The sequence below is a fragment of the Euprymna scolopes genome, chromosome 17, assembly GCF_053919585.1.
Source record: "Euprymna scolopes isolate OS-2025 chromosome 17, ASM5391958v1, whole genome shotgun sequence".
In the NCBI taxonomy this organism is placed as follows: domain Eukaryota; kingdom Metazoa; phylum Mollusca; class Cephalopoda; order Sepiida; family Sepiolidae; genus Euprymna; species Euprymna scolopes.
Window position 1 is genome coordinate 36,539,423 of NC_136498.1, and position 17,927 is coordinate 36,557,349.

The window sequence follows — 17,927 nt, forward strand, 5'->3', positions numbered from 1 at the left end:
TGCAACATATTGTAGAGCGTTCCCGTAAAATATTATAACCATATTGATATGAAAATGTTAACAACTTTCTTATCACATTTGTTCATAATTTGTCAGACATTATATATCACATTTATTGATCACATACAGATAATCAGAAAAAAAAACATAATCATTGTAAAAGCATTGATAAAAAAAAGTTTACAGTGAAAAAGGGAGCAAATAAAAAAACATAAATCGAATACAGATTTTATTATTTATTTATTTATTATTTATTTTAAATGTTATACATCTATATAAAACATTTCAAAAATCATTATTTTTTTTCGCTATACGATTGTAATGATATAAGTAGGCAGCACAATTTAGAGTATTCTCCTTTGCGAATAAATCAGCAGCGTTTACGAGTAATTAACATTCCAGCGATTTGACACTGATTTAGTTCTGCAGATTAATATATATGTTTAGTTTTAAAGTCAGATAGAATTTAAATATTTCAAAGTCAATACGAAATATTGATTAAAAATGTCTTCAGTGCATGCAATATATAACAGAAGCTGCGGTTGTTGAGTTCCGTTCTCAGTTTGCCAAAGAGAAAAATGTTATATAGCGATACAATCGGATTTAGTATATACCCCTGCTGTTTTTCTCTCCCTCTCTCTATCTTCATTTCCCTTTATCGCTCTTTGACTATATATATATATATATATATATATATATATATATATATATATATATATATAAAGCTAAATGTGTGTGTGTGTGTGTCTGGTCACGAATAGGCTTCTATATGGTGAGACTATTTTAAAAAACTGATTACATATAATGATAGAAGATTTATCGAGCCATAGCAATGTGTATGTTTGATTTGGCAGAACGGCGGTTAATTAAAATTGTGGGGTTTGTGTTCCCGCCTTGTCCACAAAATATGGAAATAGAAAATTTAAAATTAAACAAAAAGTGGACAAGTGTGTTTTGATATATATATATATATATATATATATAAATATATATATATATATATGTGGATATATATATATGGATATATATATGCATGTATGTATATACATATATATGTATGTATGTATGCATGCATGTTTATACGGAAAATGTGTGTATGTTTATATGGCATAATCACATTGACACACCCGATCTCATCAGACCACCGAAGCTTAGCAACGTTGAGCCTGACTAGCACCTGATGGTTGATCAGATGGGTAGCCATTAAGGAATTCTATGCGCTGTAGCTGGTCTCCGCTCATCTCGATATTATTTCCAGTCGTCTTGCCATTGATATGTAATAACGCCGACTCAAAAATTCCATACACATTTTCTCTTACAGTGAGTATACATGTATATATATATACATGTATGTATGTATATATATATATATATATATATATATATATATATTGTTATATTGTATATATTTAAATGAAATATTGAATGCCGTTCGATTTACACATTTTGTGATACTGTAACAATATCAGTGTCAATATTTATAAAACGAACCCAAGTAAATAAAGAAGTACCAAACAATAATATAAGTGAAAATTCTGCGTTAAATTATGTAGAATTACAACAAAAAGTATTGTGTGACAAAGGAGTACATATAATGATTAAAGATTTTCAATGAATGACTATCTCACACTAGAAAATGTTAGCAAAATTTAAATTTGATGTGAGAAATTGAAGTGATAGTGAAAATAGGATACTCCAAGTTGAAATGATTTTTATTATTTTTATATTTTTTACAATATGATTTCAATTTTCATGTTCAATTTCTGCCCAAAATGTAAACTTTATAATTAGGCATAATTATTTTGCTGGCTATATTTCCTCCAATGACATTAGATATGGATTAAAAACTTAACAATTACATGTACTCTTCTCAAACAAAAAATTGGTTGTAATTATACATAATTTAAGATAGAATTTATATATATATATATATATGTGTGTGTGTGTGTGCATGTGTGTGTGTATGTGTGGGTGCGCGCTCGCGTGTGTGTGGAAATATGTTTCCTCAATTATATTTCACCTTTTATTTGTACCAATCCTTTTATTCATGAAGCTCGATGTAAATACCAAATAAATGACAACTGTGTGTATTCCAATTTTCAAGATGTTGATCATCTTATCGCTTATTTCTTTAAGATGTTGAGATGTACAATTCTTGACTCACCTGTTTCATAGCGCAAAATCAATTATTTAATTATTTTATCAATCAATGAATTTATTTCGCCCTTACATCATGAGAATTGAAGAACACTTATTATTTTTTAAAGACAATGAAAGTATTATGGCATCGTTATAAAATCTGAAAATTTTGAGAGAAGTTGCAAATAACTTTTTTTAATTTTGTTTCGCCAACTTTAAATCAGATTTTATGATGGAGACCCAAATGCCGTTATTTTCTTTTTAAAAAAAAATGATGTTTTTTTTCTCCTGATAAGTTAAGGGCGAAAAAAATCAATGATTGATAAAATAATGAAATGAATGTCTTTGCGTTGCACGTGCTGTCAAGAATTGTGCATGCGAAATTATTAAAAGGAATAAACGGGACGATTGTGAACATTTTAGTATTCAAGACTTTTGTCATATATATATATATATATATATATATATATATATATATATATATATATATGTGTGTGTGTGTGTGTGTGTGTCAATAATTTTGCTTACTTTTATCTGTGCCTAAATGAAAACGTAAACTCCATTAACAAATCTTTTTTTCTTAGAACTGCACGCCTGTGGAACCCTCTATCTTGCCTATTTTCCTCCTGACTTCAACATGCATGTCTTCAAGTCCAACATAAACAAATTCCTGATGAGCCGCTCCCTTAAGAAATGACACTCCAATACTAATGAATACTGCAACACTATCCCATTGATTACTGTACACAAAATAACCCTTATGCCCGAGAGGTTTCGGGGCCTTGATAAATGGTGACCTCCATGTACAAATGTATATATATGTATATATATATATATATATATATATATATATATATTTATATATATGTATATATGAGTAAGAGAGAGAGAGAAAGAGAGAGAGAGAGAGAAATGAATATACGGTGAAAAAATAAAGAAAAGAGAGACGCGCTTTCTTTTCCCTTTTTTTGTATGTGGCTGTTCGCTATACCTATGATGTCTTTGTGTATATTTGCGTTTCTTCATTCTTCATTTCAGAAAAAAAAACTGCTTTTATCATATTCTGTTTATATAATGCATAATTCATATCGTCTACCCGTTTGTTTATTTTAAAATTGACAGTTCCCTAAACATGGGCTGCTCCTTCTCATATTTCCACGGATTCTAACGTTGTTTCAGCGAAGAGACCGTCCTGTATTTCCCCACAGTTTATTTCAAATTTATCATACGCTGAACAGACGGGAACTTGTGGTGCATATCGTGATATCTGTCACAGCTGCCAAGATTTGACAGGGCTCTTGCCGGGAACTGGCTGAGTTATAAGCGCGAGAAAGAAGACAAGAGACTCTTGCACGTACGACCCCCCACACACCTACACCCACTTATGCATAAATATATACGAATAAAAAGAAGTATGCGTATGTAAATTTACACATAGATACGGATGCTTATATACAGTTATATATACACATATCTTCATATGTATATAAGACCAAATATTTATGCATTTTTTCACAGATGAATAAAGGAAAAATACATAAAAAACACGTATTCATGAGAAAAATGCCAAGCTAGAAACGGTGATCATATATGTATTCAATAGGAAATCTATACAGAAACGAAAATTTCACTACAAATGCCATCGAAGCATAACACTGTATGTAATATATCTGATATGACTAATTATAAAAATCCGTAAATTATATATATATATATATATATATATATATATATATATATATATATATATATATATATATATACATACAGATATAGAGGGGGTAATTCTGTATATGCCCGATTGTGCCCGGGTAAGTGTGTGTATATAAATTTACATTTTTGTGTAAGTAAAAGAAATAACTTTCTGAAAAGACTTGTGAATTTATCTGTAATTTCGCGACAGAATTTCAATTTAAAACATACACACAAACACACACACACACACACACACACACACACATATATATATATATATATATATATACATAGTACAAAACTTGTTGACATTCAAAGACATATTTTTTCCCTTTTTGTAGCTTATGCTTATTTTATCTTGGAGTTCTTCATTACAACCCTTTCATTAATACGTAGGATGGCAATTTTATGATTGTATGTGTTCATAAAAAATTCCTGATTCCAACCAACTCGTCAGATGTTGATTTTATTCGATGTTGCCAAAAAACGTGGATTTTGTAGATGATAAACCTGTTGTTTGGATAAAATAAATTCCATCCCCAATCTGTTAAGTCGGTCATCCTAGGTGTCATGCTAACCAAAATTTCTGTTTTAAACCTTCATTTCATATTTTATATTTTAATTTTTTTTCCTGTCATTTATTTGTCATATTTTTTAATAATTTTATTTCTACATTTATGCGTGTTTATTGTAATATTCATTTTGTTTGGTTTGTGATTCTTATTTATTTGTTAATATTTTTGTTTCAAGGGGAGGTCACTCTCGAGGAATATACTATTATTACTAGCGTTACTTCCCGTACATCTTTTTCTTTACCTATATTACACGTTTTTCCTTCCTGTATTTAATTGTTTCTTTCTTTTTCATTTTATTTAGTTTAGTTTTACTTATATTTATCCAGTTTTTAATTATATTCTTAAGTTTTATTATGTTGGTTTATTATTGTTTACATTAAACTTACATGGTCGATTGATGTATTTTTTTGTTACTCGCTCTATATTTCTTTTTATGTCTTCTTTTAATCTGGTATAATGCGTGAAATTAACTATCGATTTCTGTGTAGGCATCCGTGAATTACATCTTTCCCTCCGTTTAATAATTTTTCTTCTGATATTCATATATGTATGCTTCTAGTATACTATGGTTGCATCTTTTGATTTGTTTCGTTTTTATTTTTTCGCTGTATCTACTATTTACCATCTTAATTTATATTCACTTTAATTTGTCTTTAATTCCTCTATCCATACTGCTAATGTAGTGGCGTTTTTCTTATTTTTTTCTTTTAATTTTCGTTATTACTATTGGTTCTGTTGCTATCTTTATTATTGTGATTTTCTCTATTATTGTTATCTCTTCTGTTGTTTCCATTTTTATCTGCATTGTTGGTGTTTTCGTTATTTGTAATGATATTTTCTTTCTCAGAGTCTTGTTTAAACGATGTTGAGTGATTACGATATCTGTACTTTAAGCAAGTTCCGGTGTTCCCAAGATATATTTCAGTTACCTTATTCGTTTTAACTTCACATTTGTATACTACGTTTGAAGTTAACGAGTCCCATCCCCAGTGGATATTCAGTTACATTCTTTTACGCCGTTAGATTAATTGTCAGTCTTATTTCTATTTTTCAAAAACCTGGTGATTTTGTTTTGTTGGAGCTAACCATGGTATTTGTCAAGTTAGCAGATGCTGAGAAGGATAGCTTAACAATGTTTTTTATTAATATTCTTACGTAGTTTACTACCTTGCGAGACACTTTGGTCTGTTATTTTGTAAAATTCCCTCGGGATGTTATATTTTATGTGGTGGCTGAACGCTGAATTAAACCCCATTAGCCCTTCCTCCTATTCTTCTTTTTTACATCACTTTCAATTTTATTATGGTCTAGGTTTTAATGTTTTCTCTTTAGTGTTTATTGTGTGTTCGAATTTTTCGTTGGTGTTAGCTCTTCTTTTTTGCTGTTTATATTTCTTCATAGACATGTTGTAAGATATTACATTTGCGTTGCTTTTTGTTCTTTCTATGCTTGTATTATTTTTTGAGTCTCCGTAACAAATTTAATTTGTTCTTTATATCCTGATCGAGCTGGAGCTTTGGTATAATATTCTTTATTTTTAATAAATAATTCTTCATTTTTTTATATTTTAGATATTCCTTTAGAGATGCTTAGTAAAATTGCTTTTTTTATACAGTTCGGATAATTGCACTTGTGATCTATGTAGAATAAAGTTTGGTTAGGTGTATGGTATGGTTCATAAGTGTTGTTGTCTATGTTCAACATTATGTCTAAGAATTTTACACATTTATGGTTTGGGTCTCTTGTTATATCAAGGTTCATCTTACTGAAAAATTGTTGTTTTTGTTTTCAAATAATCTATTTATAGAGTTCATGTTAAAATGCATCATCCCGGTATAGTCCTCTTTCAAGTCCTGGAATTTCTTATATATTCCATTTAGTATATAAAGGTCCGTTACATGTGCACAATTGGCAAAATCGAATGGAAAAATATCTGACGATTGGTGGGAATCAGGATATATTATGAACACCTAAAATCATTAAATTGCCATCTCATATGCGAAACGGCTGTAATAAAGAAATCCAAGATAAAATAAACAAAAGTTACAGAAAAGGAAAGAAATGTACGTCTTTAAATTTCAACACGTTTTGTACTATATATGCTCTTCACCTGTAAAATAGATACACCCGAAATTAACGGTGATTCCGTTTTTATCATAGCCGTCTGAACCCGTTAAACGGAATAAATTGAAATTAACAATATTTTAAAAATAAACATTTATATATATATACGTATATATAAATATATATATATATATATATATATATATATATACAGTTTTAAACAACAGAAAACACTAGAAGATAGCTTACAAACAGAAACATGTATAGAAGAGGGATATTGTATGTTATTAAATCCATATTATTTATGATAGTATGCATACACTTTATACAATTCATATATTCATGTTACAAAAATAACAATTTTCTTTTTTGTATGAGATGTTATCTTCTCATGAATTTCCTATAAAATTGTAAGTGCATTTGAATAGTTTACTCTGGCATAAATTACACTCATATATATACATATATATATATATATATATATATATATATATATATATATATATATATATATATATATACAGCAAGGTTTGCTGGAATATATCACTGTTATGCGCTGTTGTGTTTTGTTTATTATTACTGACCACACCATATTTGAAAAAAAAATCTGCACACATAAAAAAGATTCAATGCAATGGAATTTAAAAGAGGGTACTCACCGGTTTGACAATCAAAATTCGTCCAACCCAAGGCGCAACCACTTTTACACATTCCCAGGACGCTGTCACAGACTTCATCTGGGTCCTTACAATGACATTCTTTGGCGCAATTTTCCCCAAATCGACCTTGAGGACAACCTGGATATAGCAAAACACAAACAAATATTTCAAAGTTCTTTTTTTGCATTCACATAAATTTTTACTTATATTATTTACATAAAAACATGTTTGTCTTTCTAATTTTTACTCTCTCTTTCTTCCTCGACATCTTTACTTCTATTTTTCAATATGTATGTATGTATATATATATATATATATATATACATACATATCTATATATACACATATATACATATATATACATGTACATACATATATATACATGTATGTACATATATATTCATATATATATACATATATATACATATATGTGCATATATATTCATATATATATACATATATATACATATATATACATATACATATACATATATATATATACATATATATATACATATATATGCCTATGCATATATATATATACATATATACATATATATACGCATATACATATATATATACGTATTTACACACATATATATACATATATATATATAAGTATATACATATATATACATATATATAAGTATATACACACATATATACATATATATAAGTATATACACATATATACATATATAAGTAAATACACACATATATATACATATATAAACGTATATACACATATATATATACATATATAAAAGTATATACACATATATATACATATATATATATACATATATACATATATACATATATATGTGTATATATACATATATATATGCATATATATACATATATATACATACATATATACATATATATTTACATATATATATGTATATATACATATATACATATATATGCATATATATACATATATATATACATACATATATACATATATATTTACATATATATATGTATATATACATATATACATATATATATATATATATATATATATATATATATATATATATATATATATATATATATATATACCTGGCGAGAGATGTGTGTGTTGCTGTTGAAATAATGCAGATTCATTTGCAAATGTTATCAGAAGAGGTGAAGAGCACTAGAAAAATGGGGAGATTTGTTGTTACTCAGTTTCCAGAGAACCCCACCCCAATACAGGTTGTTTCAATGAGAGATCTTTGATGACCTTTGTAAATCCTTTTGTGAGCCAATAATTATAATAATAATAATAATAATAATAATAATAATAATAATAATAATAATAATAATAATAAACGTTGATTGTTTATATCGATGTATCAATTATTCGATCGAATGTTTATTTCAATTACAATTGCAATTACCGAATGAAATTTTTTTTAGTCGCACCATTTTATTTGAAAAAGTCACACATAAAAATTATGGAATGTTCACGTAAACAATATATGTATAATAATTTTATTCTCTCTTATCTCCATATTATTGTTGCCTTCCGGTAATTTTTCTTCAAAGTTGTCTCGGGTATAACGCAAGTAACCTTCAAATAGAACATCTACGCTAATAATCGGTCTTCGCTTAATCCGAGTTAAAGAACTCTTATAATCCTAGTTACAATAATGCGGGAACTAAACGATTAAAACATCGCATAAAAATATGAATTGAGTATCGTTAGACAAGAAATGCGTATCCCTATATCAAAATGGTGTAGTATAAAGACAACGGAGAAAGCCAGGAGACTACAACCTATCAAATACTCTATTTCTAAAATCCCTTAATGACAAATAATTTATTTCCAAATACGACATTGCTAGAATATATTTTACTTTGTCAACTCGACTAAACACAAAAAATAATACTGAAAAACTTATAATAATATATTTCCCTCATTACCAGTAACTGACATATCGAGCACTCAGAACTATGGAAAATAAAAGACACATCTTTATTCCATTGACTATCCAATCACGTTCGTTTTGACGCGGAGGGCAGACTAATATAACTGAGATAACTGTGATATAGAAGACGAACATAATATTGTCAATGGATGGTTTGGTGCTGACCAGAGGTTTTGGCACTTTTCAGCTTTTCGGGAGAGTCAGATTTCCTTGAAACACACCTTGCCGGATAACTGGACATTATTCAGAGCAAGGTTGGAAATTCATACTTATAGTGACCGATATTACTGCAAATATATTTTGTGTTTCCTGTCCTTAAGGTTCCTGCGCCCAGCATCGCTTGCGGAAGAGTCTCTTAGTAAGTGTTCTTTTTCGAAATTTGAACAAAATATATTTAAATCTATCGAAATTTCTATTTATTATGAAACATAAGAGTTCAAATAAGTAAAACATATTTATTTTTTAAACATTTATATACACATATTGAACAAAAAATTACCTTGAAGTTGCAATTAAAAAAAAATGATATACATTTAATATTATTATGTGTTTGTTTAAAATAGGAGGTTTTCGAGTTAATATATACTATTATCAGCTGAATTGCCAAGAAAAAGAAACTTCTTAAAAATTAATTATGTTTTAAACGATTAAAATTCAATTATTTCAAAATGTTCCGGTACAACATATATTTTTAATTAATTGTGTTTAAATATTTTTTTTAAATATTAAGTATACTTTTAATGGGAGATTCCTATATAGAATGAAAAAAATGATAAACAAAGCCAGGCGGAGTTAGAGGGACAGAAAGGTAATGGACCACAATTACTATGAAGTATAGGATATATATCTATGAATCAGACTGAGTAAAGTTCAAACATTTTTTTTTATTAAACATTGCTATTTAGGAGCGTACGACTAAAAACGAACCATACTAACAGAAAAATATACGTTGGATTTGAAACTAATGTAATCATTTTTGTTCATACATGTCCTAGGAATTACATCTAGGTACACATGCATACATACATATATAATATATACATTTATGTCCTTCTGTATTAAAAAAGTGATTTTCTTTCGTTTTTTCTGTATCGATATTGTCAGTGATTTCCTAGGGGCACTTCTCACTTTCAAACAACATAATAGGGATTCTCATTTCAGTAACAATTGAGATTCCTGTTTGGCATCGTCAGATGACAAAGACAATATTTACAAATCTTCTGCAAACAGAAATAAGACCACAGGATATGGATTCTGGTGAAAATATTCCATCGACGCAATATTGACTTCGTTGAGAAGTAATCAGTACCCAACCCAGAAGACCAAACTTATAAGATAATTCTCTTAAAGGAGTTCACATTCTGACTATGACTTGCCTGAGAAATATAATAAGTTGCGCTATATATTGCGACTGCCATTCCTGAGTTACTGTTATATATTTCTATGAAAGTATATTCGCAAGTCTAACAATAGAAAATAGGTGCATCGATTAATATATTTAAGTACAGCTTAAATCATTGGAATCTTAGTGCACTGCATCATTATAAAACATTGGCCCTATACATATATTTACTATTACAGGGAAAATATATGAATTAAAAATAGAAGATATCAATATACCACTGAACTCTAAGGTCCACGTATCTTAGGAGTACAGAAATATGCATAGTTTCCTTGCTGGATCCCATTCACACACACATATAGATAACACACACAAATACGTACACACACCCATATATATGTATATATATATATATATATATATATATATATATATATATATATATATATGTATATATATACAGAGAGAGAGAGTTGCTGGTTATCTTGCTCTTACTTGTTGCTGAATCTCAACATTTTGAACCGAGAGAGAGAGAGAGAGAGAGAGAGAGAGAGAGAGAGACTTAGCTATCGTACAAAGCCAAGGCTCTATAACATCATCTGTGTATAGATACTCCCTCAGGTATTTGTCTATAAAAGTGGTCCTGTGACGATGGAACAGTTCTGACGCATGGAGGCTTATATATATATATATATATATATATATATATATATATATATATATATATAGAGAGAGAGAGAGAGAGAGAGAGAGAGAGAGAGAGTTGCTGTTGCTTGTTGCTGGATCTCCACATTTGGAACCGAGAGAGAGACTTAGCTGTCGTACAAAGCTAAGATTCTGTAAAATCATCTGTGTATAGATACTCCTTCAGGCATTTGTCTATAAAAGTGGTCCTGTGACGATGGAAATGTTCTGACGCATGGAGGCTTGAAATGCTGGAAGCATGTAATAGTTGATCTCAATGACCGTCTTCAGTGACATGCCTGCTTGAGCGTGTGAATTCACCGATAGGACTAACAAAAAAAGTAATTTTTGGGCTCATGAACTTTAAGGAGTGTCACTCGTCTGACAAGACGTTGCAATCATTATATATATATATATATATATATATATATATATATGATTTATTGTAGATTTCAAAATGTATGGCGTCATTCATATTTTATAAACATATTCTTATACATTTCAATGCTCAACAATATCTTCTCGTGTGTATTCTTTTAAAGATAACACCCTTTCGATTTCTATAGGTTTACTGAGTTTGTGCCAAAAATATTGTCGTTTATCGTTCCAGCTCGACGGTTACAGATGCAATCTAATGCTCACTGTCAGAATTTTTTCCATAGTGTCAAACATAACTCCGGTTTCATTCACCTGAATTGATAATTGTTGCTTACACAAATGTGTTTGACTTTGTCAGGTAAAATTATAGAAGTTTAATGCATGGTTACTTCTTTTAATGCACTGGTCGAGGACCTATTCGATAAGAGATTAACGAGCAAAAGTAGACATAGAATGGATTGGATGGCTGAAAGAAACCTCTTAAATATGAATAAAGCGCATGGGCCACAACGTATCAAACTTAAATAATATAAACTTCTCATACTGCAATATTTCAGTTACATGCACTATTTATCTGAGATATAACTTGTGCGTTTCTAGCATAAATTTGGTTAGATTTCAAAGCTTAATTTTAGCAACATAGATAAAAATGATAATCTAGTTTTTCCATGAGATTCGAAATTAAATATGATTATTTTCAGTAACAACAAGACATACAAGTTTCTATTTCAAAGTATCGCATTCATAAGCGTTTTATTAATCAAGTGAATACTTTTAGTAGAACTCATTTCTCTTAAATTAATATCCTTTATTTGCTCATATAATAAGTGTGTCTAATTATGCAAGTTCATTATTTGAATTTCTCAATTTGTATAAATCCGTGGTTCTCAACCGGCGTCCACATGGTCACCAGGGGGCCATGGAATATTTCCTGGGGTCCACAGGCAAAACATAGCAAAATTATCATAATTATCATAGTTGTTGTAGAATACTTTATTTTCATTAAATTATGTTTCATTTAAAAATAAAGCTTAATTATATGATATTTCTTTTATTATTAAAACCTCAAAATTTATATTAGTGAAAAATAGATGATTGTCTTATGACCAATAGTTATGAATGGGTCCACCAAGATAAAAAGAAGGGAAAAGGGGTCCATGAGTAAAAAAAAGTTGAGAACCACTGGTATAAATTAATGAATAGTGCATCTTTGATCTTTTTGGAATCAGTGTTTATCATGTGCTAAAAAATGTACTTGCCAGTGTTTGATTCCCCAAAATTTTTATCCAACATGGATGAAGAAATAAGCTGGCAATGTAAGATATACTTACAACTAGTTTTTTTTTTTTTAACTTACCACAGAAATATTATTCATTGAAATCGTTATAAACTGACTGCACATAATTACTGTACAATGGTAATCGTTATTTAAGCTTAAGGTACATTAATACAGCTCATCTTATCACAAGGATCGTTCCAAAAAGTAATGCCTCCTTTTTTATTCTGCCCGAATTGATTATAGCGGATTGCAAATTTAATTATGATCACTCAACTTATTCAGTTATGACCTGGAAGTTTTATTTCACTGTTTCAGCTATTGATTATGTGAGGCTCTAGGAAAGCACTCTCTGGCATAGAACTGCGCCAGAATAAGCGACGCGTCATTGAATTCCGGGGAGAGTACATTCAGAATTGTATAAAAGTCAATTATGTTCCACAAAAGGCCACTATTTCATGGTACCACGCCTTTGTAGAGTAAAAAAATATAAAAAATAGCATCCTTTACATTTGGAGTGAAATATATAGCAAAAGCGCACCCTGGATGGCCATGTATTCCTCGTATATCGATGGCAAAAATATATCGAAAATATTCGTGACTATGTAGACGAAATATTAGAGCAAAACAGGGGAACTGCGCCAAGTCCGGGGTAATTGGACCAACTAGCTAAAAGTGCTCTTTTGGCAACCACGTATATAAAGAGTATTTTTTTAGTTGGCGCAGTAAACCCCTGTTTTTTTCGCAATTACTCCAAATACGATACAACTTCCGTCTTCGTAGCTCTTTAAAGTTTGCCTTAAAAATAGGAGGCTTTACTTTTAGAACTCTTATTGTAATATATCGAGATTCAAGCGAATTAAAAATGACAAATGTAACTCCTGAAATGATTTCCAAATTGAGTGATATGGAGATGCAATCTGATCAATTTATAAAATATGTGTGTACAGAAATATATTTATTGTTCATGTCAGTAAACGCAAACGAAGGGTGTAATTGATGGCCTTTGTAAGATAGCCAACATATTTTCGGCGTTGGTGATAAGAGCGAAGTTTCAGGAATGTTATTTACGTTTTGAAAATAGCTTTCTACTTGTGCCAATCAGTGTTTTCAATATATCACGCTTATGCTTTCACTCTTTTTTTTTTCGTCTTAGTAATATTTTCAAAATGGCGGGCGAATTTGCCGTCTTCCTTTCAGTTCCGAATATTGAGTGCCAATTCCTCAACAAATTGCTTCAAGAGTATTTCATGTTGATTGAAAAGAAAAAAATTGATCCTCTTTTTTATTGATGATATCATATTTTATTCTTATTCTTTACATTCAACGTATATACATACACCGAGATGGTGGCTAAATTACACCTAGGATACGCGATTTGATCCCGAACCTCATAAATAATAAAAATAGAAATTCAACGTAAAATATATGTTTGCAAAACTTTAAAAAAAAAGCTAAACGCAGTGAAGCAATAATAAAAGCCTCTTTACTAAACAGTTAACGAATATAATTTTGCTAATATTTACAGTGGCTCGAGATTTGTCTATCATGTATGTTCAAATCCGTTTTACTTCAAGCAAAACGTGTTGCCAATTTTACATAACGCTCTACTATTTGATATAGTTCTTCTGTAAGTATTCATATTATATTAACATTTATACATGGCTAGTACTTTCAGGAAAGAATGACACTGGAAAAGAGATTTAACAGTCCGAAATAAGACATATTGGACTGAGACATTCCCAGCATATACATACCTCAATTGCGTAGTGCTGTTTTTAAGGTACGCACATTGACTAGGCACAAATATTACGAGTTTATTATAGCATATTCCATAAAATATTTGTGAAACAGCGATACACTAGTTGTAAATGCATTGGATCAGACGTGCCTAAAGTCCACCAGACATGAGCGAATTTTGAATTTGTAAGGCTATCAAAATATATTCAACACAACAGAATCAAATCATTGTATAATAACAATAAAAATACATGAACAAAATTAATGATAATGAAAAAGTAACCAAAAATATAGCTAGCTTTCAAGCGGGGATGTAAAACTGTTACACGATGCATATCCTTCTGGGAATTGATTGTACCAGTACTAAAACGGGTAATTTATATATATATATATATATATATATATATATATATATATATATATATATATATATATACATATATATATATAAAGAGAGAGAGAAAAAGGGAGAGAGATGGGATTTATGTAAGCTTATATATATATATATATATATATATATATATATATATATATATATATATATATATATATATATACCAGCAAAAGTATCCGTCGTTGACTGGGTTCAAAAACAGCCTACAGAAAATGGACTGATTTATGAAAGCATGATAGAGTATGAAAAGGAAAGGTTGTAAAGAGATAGCTTCGAATTTGGGGGTATCAAAACCAAAGCAAAATATGTTGAAAGTAAAAATAAAATAGATAACCACCATAATTTATTATGCAATACCTGTTCAGACTGAAACACTTATCACAATATTCTGTGGACCTATATTAAAAAAAAACCTTGTTAAACTTTGTGACACATTTCCATTCTATGGAGGTCAGGAGCGAACGAACACCCCATAATATTATTATACCATATTTCTTCAAACTGAAACACAATTATCAAAGTATACTTACGCAGATAGATATGAAACCTCTTTATTACAGTTTGTGCCTATTTCCATTCTATGGAGGCCAGGCGCGAGCGCTAACCCACAATTTTATTATACTATCCTATTTAAGTTAAACCATACTAATCAAAGTATTCTTATGTACATCTATATCAAAACACTTGTAAACGTGTTTATTTAATTTATTAATTTATTATTTCCACACTTTGTGGACCAGGCGCGGACGCAGGCCCCACAATTTTAATGAACCACCGTTCTGCCAGATCAAACATACCCATTCCTGTGTCTCAATACATCTTCTACCATTATATGTAATCAGGTTTTAAAATAGTCAACCATATGGGAGCCTATTCGTGACCAGACCCCCCACACACACATACACACTCACACATACAGTCAGCTTTATATATACACACACATATACATTCAGCTTTATATACCCACATATATTTATATGTATATATATATATATGTATATATATAGTATCTAACAATTTGTATGGTTGCATTTATATATATATATATATATATAATTATCTAACCATATGTATGGTTGCATTTATATACATACATATATATATACATATATATATACACACAAACATATATATATATATATATATATATATATATATAAACTTTAAGTATTTAGTTCAACAGTGCTCAATACGTAGGTTGATTTAGGTAGTTAGTTATAAAATATATATGCCGATTAAGCTACACAGAATATTCCGCGTTTCATCCCCGCCTGATGAATCCTAGCCTTGATGAAACGCGGAATAATCTGTGTAGCTTAATCGCCATATATATTTCATAACTTTCTATAATAATATATGTGTGTGTGTGTGTGTGCATTCTTCTAATAAAGAAATGAAAACCACTGGAATATATTGAGTCGTAGATGCTGAGTATCTGAGAATTTCCTTGCGCAAAATATCAATTGTGTTTCAATTTCTGACTGCATGTCTTGACTCTCTCGCAAAATGGGTTGTTGTTTTCCTTTCTAGGTATAAATCATAAATAAACCACTGCTTCTGGTCGCCACATAATGGAAAAAGCGAACAAGACAAAAAGACGTATAAAATTATCAGTGTGAAAACGGACGGCGTTACATTATATCTTGTGATTAATTATTGGTGGCGTAAACTAACGATTTATTTCACACGTCTTAATGTGATTTTCAAAATGAGATATGGCCGCCTAATCGGTTAAGGCGCGAAAAATTAAGACGTGTGACCAAAATGAACTATGCACTCAATACGATTTTACTGCTTATTAGTATTTGATTGTTTAGGGTAATCAGTAGGAGTTTCAATAGAATAATAGGATGGATATTTCATTGAAAAATTGTACTGGGTATTGCCAAAAATTGTCACTTATCCTATGCGTCTTTTGTTAATACTAGTGTACTATAATGAAGGTATCTACATATTTATATCGAAGTACCTTTTACGTACGTGTCAGGTTCCAGATGATAAATTATTCGATTAGGATATGCTATTTATTTACAAAGGGAATAGACGGTGATAACATACTACGAACATTAAATTATTAGCATATGGATCGGCTAATTTAATGTTTAGAGTATGTTATTACCTTCTCTCATTCGTTTTTAATAAATAAGATCTCCCGAACACGGAACACGCAAGCTAAAAAAATAACTAATAAATAAATAAATGATGTCGCTTTTGGGCTGTACATGAAACTAAAATGTACATTCTTGGTCTTCTCGTTAAGATCCAAGGGTAATATCTTTTTGACTAAAGATAGTATAATTATATAAAAGGGGTTTCGTTCGCAGCGTGCGCCCATACAATGGAAATATGTCACATACTCTTATAAAGATATTGAAGATAAACCGAAATAACCAAATATATTCTGTCACTACATCAACTAAATTACCTGTCAAGTACATTACCCTTACAGTTTTTGCAAAAGAGTTACAACAATATTGCGGCGTTTTTATTCACACTGAACCTCTACAAAATGCCAACAATATATAACATATGAAAGATATGCTGCGGATATGTATACTGCTCCGCTAGTATGTATAAAAATATAACACACTCATCTTATCTATATGTCTAATCCAAAAGCTTATAACGAACAAGAATTATTATGAAAATAATAATAATAATAATTATAATAATTAATAATAATAATAATAATAATAATAATAATAATAATAATAATAATAATAATAATAATACTTCTGATTTCGTTTATAAACGTCTACCTGAAAAGGGATGCGATTCATTTCCAGGATTACCTTCAATCCCGGCACCAAAGGATTATGTTTAATTGCTTGGTCGTGATGACACTTTTGTCCGACCATTTCTCTACTTTTCCATCTCCACTTGTTTCCACTTCATCAGGTATTCCTCAAACCATTTTCAAGCACACTTCACTCCAACCTTCTTACAGACCTCCCAATATATCCGGAGTCCCATACGACCGTTTCTTTTGCGGTACTCTTTCTGGGCTAATTCACTACACGCTGCCGTAAGTTACGTAATTGACTCTGTGAGCTTTCCACAAA

At 29.8% G+C, this 17,927-nt stretch overlaps 1 protein-coding gene across 12 annotated transcripts in view; it reads right to left on the reverse strand.

Annotated features, from left to right (window-relative positions):
- The window catches only part of LOC145296730 (receptor-type tyrosine-protein phosphatase T-like), a 934,355-nt gene that overhangs the window by 492,361 nt on the left and 424,067 nt on the right, over positions 1 to 17,927 (reverse strand). For all 12 annotated transcript variants that reach the window (XM_080142749.1, XM_080142743.1, XM_080142746.1 and 9 more), the window contains exon 4: positions 7,133 to 7,270. In XM_080142749.1, the coding sequence (XP_079998875.1) occupies positions 7,133 to 7,270 (138 nt within the window). The remainder of the gene's footprint in view (positions 1 to 7,132; positions 7,271 to 17,927) is intronic.